At 39.2% G+C, this 7,619-nt stretch overlaps 1 protein-coding gene across 3 annotated transcripts in view; it reads left to right on the top strand.

Moving 5' to 3' along the window:
• The first annotated feature begins 638 nt into the window (after positions 1 to 638).
• The window catches only part of stambpl1 (STAM binding protein like 1), a 26,631-nt gene continuing 19,650 nt past the window's right edge, over positions 639 to 7,619 (top strand). The window contains exons 1-2 of one of the 3 annotated variants that reach the window (XM_015398124.1): positions 639 to 859; positions 6,640 to 6,741. In XM_015398124.1, coding sequence (XP_015253610.1) covers positions 6,712 to 6,741 — 30 coding nt within the window. In that variant the 5' untranslated portion in view covers positions 639 to 859; positions 6,640 to 6,711. The remainder of the gene's footprint in view (positions 860 to 6,639; positions 6,742 to 7,619) is intronic. The other 2 variants (XM_015398125.1, XM_015398123.1) reach the window with 2 other exon arrangements.

The raw sequence follows: 7,619 nt of genomic DNA, 5'->3' as shown, positions 1-7,619 counted from the left end.
AAGAAGGTGAGAACAGCAGAGAGGATCATGGGGGCTCCTCTTCCTACTCTAAACTCTAAATCCTTTTACAGACTCTGCATCAAACTGACCATAGCAATGCCCTTTATTGCACCATGTTTTTTTTTTCCTCCCACACTGTTTACATTTGATCACTGCAGCACTTTAAGAAATGGAAATGTCATGAGAAGTAACAACACGACATTTCATTTTACAAGAAACAATACATGTTGTCTCAGTCTAAGTAAGTCTGTTTAAGGTGTGTATTTAAAGTTGTGAAAAAAATAAAACACTCCTTTTGTTCTGATAAAGACTAAACATGGGTACTAAAAACTGAAAATACTTTAAAATAAAATTCAAATTAAATTAAAATTATTTGTTCAGTAAACTTCAGCTTTTGAAATAATGAAAATAAAATGTCTGCATTTATTTTAGAGAACATTTCTATATTTTCAGGTCCAAAGTTAGACTAAAACCTCGGGATTAAACCTTTACTTTCTGATACAAACACAAAAACATCCAAAAAGTAAACTCCGCTCCTCTATATGTAGATGATGACGGATCGGAGTGAGTTGTCTCAACAACCAATCAGCATCGCCACACCGCGCATGCGCGCAACACACGGCCTCTGTCTAAAGCATAGAGCAGGTAGTGGCTCATTACGAGTTAAAGACGATCTTTGTGGCCTTTATCAGTCTGCAGCAACATCCGGAGCTTTCCTTTCAGCCATTTCCACCTGCTTCATTGAGCTAGTGAACCCGGACCGCCTCTGGAACAGAAGCACCCAGCTGCCGTCCTCCGCCGCTCCGCTGAAGCCGCCGGGATGCAGGAGGAGGCTGGGCAGAGGAGCGAGGAGCAGCCGGTAAATTCCTCCTGGAGTCCAGAGGAGCCAAAACCGAACCGCGTAGAAGCTGATTCACTTCATTAAAGCTGAAGGGTTTAATTGATCATTTAATCTGGATCCGTAGTTAAACAATTCTTCTGTAAAAACCTCATCCTTGCTGATCCCACCTGTTTGAGTTTAATTCTTTTTATTTATTAATTGATATTTCTGCTCTGCTTTGATGTCACGAGCCAAGAAACTATTTTTAATATTCAATTCTGGACGTGAAATCGATTATTTTGTTAAATTCCATTAGACCTCAATGTAAAAAAAACAGTGCAGTTTGCTTCTAACTTGTGATGTGAGTCATATTCATGCTGCCAAGGTCAGAGTTCCTGAAGAGCTTCCAGTAAGAGAGAAAAAAGCAGCTTTGGGCTGCTGGGAATGATTCAAGGCTCAGGCTGAGCTGGAAGTCTGCATATGGGAAAACATCCAGCAGTTTGACACATCAGCAGTCCTTGGATGGGAGCATCATGGGATTTACTTTTTATTAAACTGTAGAGCTTATTGTTTCACTCCCAAACCCAATCCTTCATTATTTAGTTTGAAATTTATTAGAGCTTTTAGATTGAATGGGAATGTTTTCCTTTGACAGCTGTTATTGCACCAGAGTGGTGTGATTGAACCCCAAACAGCTCCACAGTGAGCCTGTAGGGTCTCTGCCTTCAGTCTTAAAAAGCTGCTTTAGTGAATGTGGCTGAGCAGGTTTTATTCAAACAATCAGAGGCCCTCTAGTCACATTCATGCTGTTTGGGTTGATCTTGTGTGAGAAACAAGAATCTTCCAGATTCTCAGAGTTTTTGAAAGTCTGCATTATGGTTTAATGTAATTTACTTAATATTGATTTATATTTTCCAGATCAGACCGGTTGGTCTGCGTTCTCAGAGATAATCCCAGCAGCTATAAGTGGAGCTAGTCCAGGTAAAAGCCACCTGGGGCTGTGATCACTGTGGGCGGAGCTTAGCTGCAGGTAGAAACAGGAAGTCAGACGGTGTACAGTCTGAATTCTGACTGAAACCTTTGCCTTAGTGTTTGAGTTTCAATGGAATTAAAATGTTGTTTTTTGCTTTCTTTCAGTCTTGATGTTGAGAACGCTTCTTTCTCAGGTTTAACCCGAGGCAGAACCAGAGCAGACCGGGGCGACAGTGGAGACGCTTTTGTGTATAAGGAATAATTATCTGCTGAGGGGATTGTAGACAAACCCCTTTTTTGTGGGTCGCATGACTCAGATGATGCAGCCCACAAATTCATCCTCTGCCCCCTTTCTGCGCTGTTGCGTTGCCGTGGTGACAGCATCCCAGCTGGGGGCCACAGACGGTGTTTGTGGCTGTGAATCAGGGGGACGTTGGGAGCTCTGTCTCTTCTTTTTTACATCTTTCCATGTTGTTGGAGTGGATGAGTCAGAGAAGAGAAGATGCTGGTTGTCATGGTATCCCAGGCCTTTATTAAAACGAGCGTGATTTAAGGGTAGGTTATCAATCATTTGGTCTGTGCTGCAAAAATATTTGTTTATTCCAATGATGTAGTTATAAAATAATGATGCAGTATTTTAGGAACTTTAGGATTACCTTTATACTGTAACATCTTCAACAGGTAGGCACCATAAACTACTGAGATTTCACTTTCATTTAGCTAATATAAGGTGTCCTAGTTATTTTATTGATAACCTACCCTTAAAATGAAGCTATTCTAGAAAAGAGAAAACAGAGCAGCAAGGCCAGCCCAGGACACAAGCAAACTAAGCGGCTGCTAGGGCCACCAGGCAACTAAGCGGCCCCAAAGAACAATAATTTGTTTCTGTTTGCATGTGTAGTGATTTCTTTATAAATATAGAAACAAAACCACATTATTTCCATAGTCAAATGAGTTATTTTTGCATCAGTTCGTCTGTTCTGGTGGGTAGACTTCAGAGATAGAAAACATTTGAACATCCTAAAGCACAGATGAACTTGTTTTCTTATTTAACACTCTTAAAATGAGATCTGAGTTGAATGAATGAATAGAATTTATATATATATATATATATGTATATATATATATATATGTGTATATATATATGTATGTATATATATATATGTATATATGTGTATATATATATATATATATATATGTGTATATATATATATATATATATGTATGTATGTATGTATATGTGTTTTTTTTTTTTTTATTGAATAAAGCCCTTGGTGTGTATTCACAATGAATGGTAACTGAGTCATGAAGCTGAGCATGTTTGCAGTCGGTAAACAAGGATTTGAAGTGGCTAAGCCGGTTAGCACCTCTCAGCAAAATTGTGTAAATAATTAAACAAAAGTCCTAAACCCAGAGTGAAAAAAAGACAAAAGTATTTGATTCCAACAGGGATAAGAGTGGAACAGCGCAGGGAATACCGTATGAATGTTGGTTTTCCCTGAAGAGGAAGCTAAAGCTGCTGAGGCGTTCAATGTGCCTACGGAGGTGATGGATACGGGACTTCTTTAGATCAGATTCAGGTCAGGGCTTATTAATGATGCACTTACTGCGAAAATGGCATTTAGATTGTTTAGTTTATGTTCAATGAAAAGGTTTCAGCCTATGACTTTTTTTTTTTTTTTTTAAGATTTTATATTTCTTAGTATGATGCTGTGTCTGTGTTTGCGTTAGTTAGAAATAGGAATTTTCTTTTCCCTTAATGTTCTTATAGGAGGCTCTGGGGGGGATTTAATAGAACGTAGAGCTGCTGCAGATCAGTTTATTTGATGAATAGCTGTTGGTCGTAATGGAAAGTTTTAATGATCAATAAGACATTGTTCTATAAAATAACAGAAAACTTGAGCCTGTTTTTCCATGTGTATTTGGAGACAAACAGCGTTTGAGGAGCTGCACCAAAGAGTTGGTGAATGTGCCCCGAGCAAAAAGTAATCACATCCCTAACATTCTAACAATATATATTGTATAGTCATTGGAACAACATTTCCGCCAACTCTTCAACCACACCAAACTTGACTTCACAGTGAGGCATTACAGGATGGGCATGCTCCATCTAGTAGTTTCACTATTTAGGCAATCAGTCTTTCTAATCGATTACTGCCAGCAGATGGCGCCATCTTAATCTCTGCTCATTTCGTTTGCTGCTGCAATTCTATTTAGGCTCTAAAAGAACTGTAAACAGGATGAAGTCTTGGTGTATATAACCTTATGATCAAAAGATTTCTGGTCTGTTTTATGTGGGCATTTAACGAGATAATGGACCTTTAAGGAGAGAGTGGAGAACTGAGGGACAACAGTGTGAGAGGTAAAGGTAGAGGAAGTTTAGGTTTTAAATACAGCTTTCTTATATTTATATGCAATAGCTAATTATTCATCCTTTTATTTCCATTATTTAGGAAAATGCTTGATGTTTTATAGTTTGATTTAATAATGTAATAATTGATCCACGCTGTTACACTTGCTATGCTTGGATTGAAAGTTATATATCACTCACATTGTTGTTGCAGTTGGAATCGGAGCGTATAAACCAGATGACAATTTATCTGTAAATAAACTGCATCCTAGTTTTATTTTTTTGTTTTTATATTACTTTCAGTAATATTAGAGGTAGAGATTAATCAATCTGATATCTAGATTAGCTATTGGCTTAGATATTGACTAATTTGCTGGATAGAAAATCGGTGATTCATATCAGAGATCCAATCCAAGCATCATACATGGGAATGTTATTTCTTGCTTCTTGCTGCTTATTTGTTGATAAATAACATAAAGTTAATTTATATCTATATTAATGTGTTACCTTTTTAAAAAATCTTGCATGATATAATACTGGAACCCCAGTCGGCCTCAGCAGCCGATCCCACTGAGCCTGGTTCTGCTGGAGGTTTCTTTCTGTTAAAAGGAAGTTTTCCTCTCCACTGTCGCTACAAGCATGCTTAGTGTGAGGGATTGCTGTCGAGTTAGCGAGTCGATGCAATCGGCTGGGTTTCTTTGAAAATATCTTACATTGTGTGCCTTTAAAGGAATAGTACACCCAAAACATGATTAGCCTTCATTTTCTACTCACCCCCATGCTGAACAACACTCTGGAGTACTTTTTTGATATCTCAAATGCATCTGGAGATCTGGGAGGCTTCTTGCTGTCTGCTGACATTCAAATAATGGAGGTCTATGGCGCCCGAGACAGAAAGGTCCATAAAAGTCCACAAAAAACGTGTCAATATTCCTCCATACTGCTCGTCCAATGTATTCCAAGTGTCCTGAGTGGGTAGCGTCCATAATTTACTCGAAACGAAGTCATTTAGAATGTTTTTAGAGCATAAACAGTAGTGTATAGGATTTCCTGAAAGCGCGCCTGCGCGTTCACGAGTCTACGGAAACCGCGGCAGACCAAACCAGATGAAAGTGCGCATTCAGCGTCTGCTCTGCCGATAATGCAAGCGTAGAAGAAGAAATGTGCTGTTTACCTGTGCAAAGAAAGAAACAACGAAAGAAAAATGTCTGAGGACTTCAGTGTTGAGGAAGAGCATGAGTTCTTTGCCGAGCTGAATGAGACTTTCATCTGGTTTGGTCTGCCGCGGTTTCCGTAGACTCGTGAACGCGCTTTTAGGAAATCCTATACACTACTGTTTATGCTCTAAAAACATTCTAAATGACTTCGTTTCGAGTAAATTCTGGACGCTACCCACTCAGGACACTTGGAATACATTGGACGAGCAGTATGGAGGAATATTGACACGTTTTTTGTGGACTTTTATGGACCTTTCTGTCTCGGGCGCCATAGACCTCCATTATTTGAATGTCAGCAGACAGCAAGAAGCCTCCCAGATCTTCAGATGCATTTGAGATATCAAAAAAGTACTCCAGAGTGTTGTTCAGCATGGGGGTGAGTAGAAAATGAAGGCTAATCATGTTTTGGGTGTACTATTCCTTTAATGTCACACAATGTAAGATATTTTCAATCATTGTACTTAGCTACTGTACAGCTCAAACTGTATGACGAAACCGTATGTATACTTCCACTGTACGGCCAACACTCTGATGCCATCTACCTGCTCACACTGCATGTCAAAAAAATGCCACATGTTGGACTCAGTGCCAAGAGATGGCGCTGGTCAGATTTGTCAATCTGAACAAAGAAGAAGAACTCCCTTTTGGTGAGGTGCAGATAAATCAGCTTGTAGACGTTCGTAGCTCTGCTTCAACTGCAGGATTTGCTCACGAATACCTTACGAGGGCCGACTGAATTTAAAACACCCACAATGAGGCTGAAACTTGGCCCAATCGAAAAATTCTGGTACGACTGGAGAATCGTACTGTATGCCTGACTGAGATGGAAAACTCTGAGCTAATCTGGTTGATTTGTCTCCAATTGCCTTTAGATGAGGTGTTGTGAATCGGTGCTATATAAGTAAACTGAGTTGATTCCATTTAACAGCTGAATTAGATCTTGTCAGATATCAGCTGATACGCTCAGCCAAGGTATCTGATTGGATCGGAAAAAACTGAACCATGCATCTCTAAGCACATGATGCATGTCAATAGGAGACTGTAAAGTTCCTAGTCGGTGTCTGAATGATCTGATATTCAAACTGTTGATTGCAGAAGTCCATATTATTGGCTGAAATAGAGGGACCTGAAGGTGCCTCTGTGAAGCGTGGGCCCCCCCGCCTAGAAAAGATGTTTTATTATTATTTTTTCTATTTGATAAATGCTGCGATGTTAGCTTTGCACAGACGTGGGACGGTGATGGTGCCGGTGTTGACCTGCTGTTTCTGGCTCTCCTGCAGTGAAGCGACATGGGCAGCGGCAGATGGACAGAGCAACCGTGGGCCGACCACTGACACACAGACACAGTCAGCATGGAGCAGGGCTTCAGTTTAAACTCCCTGGTGAGTTACGCCTCTGTGTTTTAAACCTGAAGGGACTGTGAGGACAGGATACTCCAGAACAACTGGTAACATTATGACAAAAAGAGTTCAGTCTAGTTTATATGAGGTTAATTTAAGGCTGAAAAAATGATTCTGAGATACTTGGCCTTTAATTACTCCACATAGATGGAGTTTAGGGTAATTTAATCGGTAAGTCAATGTTTTGTTCAATTCAAAAATTCTTTTATTAGTACCAAAGGGAAATTGAATGTTGCAATACCTCGTGGGTAATTTCTTTAACCAGGTGTTGATAGCTGTAGGCAGGAAGGTTTTTCTGTAGAGGTCTGCCATGCACCGCATCTGGAGAAGCCTCTGACTGAAGATAATCTGTTGTTGTTTAAAAATCTTCTGAAGAGGATCAAACTGTTGTCCACAATGTTCTACACTTTATGAAAAATCATCTCTAAAGGTTCTAGAGGAGTTCCTAGAACAGGCTCGCCTTCTCAATTAGCTTATTGAGCTTTTTTTAAATATTTTGCTGTTACCCAAACATAGCAAAAAAGATCACACTATCCACAACAGACTTATAGAAGATATTTAGCATCTTGTTGCAAATGGCGAAGGACTTAAGTAGGGCTGAAACAACTACTTGGATTAATCGATTGTTGAAATAATCGTCGTCTTATTTATTAATCGATTAATCGTTAACTGGAGTATAGAGACTCTGAATCAGGCCTTTAGCTGACAGAGTGACCTATTTAGAGCAGTACTTATACCAAGAGTGTAAAGAAATGTATACACATTTTGATTTTAAGATAAAAAAATAAGCTTTCTTCTGTCAATGTGCTCTATCTAGAACTTGAAATGGAAAAGTTTTAGTTTCACCTGCTTTATTTTTT

This window comes from Cyprinodon variegatus, unplaced genomic scaffold, assembly GCF_000732505.1.
Source record: "Cyprinodon variegatus isolate N-32 unplaced genomic scaffold, C_variegatus-1.0 Scaffold912, whole genome shotgun sequence".
Classification (NCBI taxonomy): Eukaryota; Metazoa; Chordata; class Actinopteri; order Cyprinodontiformes; family Cyprinodontidae; genus Cyprinodon; species Cyprinodon variegatus.
This window is presented reverse-complemented; position numbering and strand designations above follow the sequence as displayed.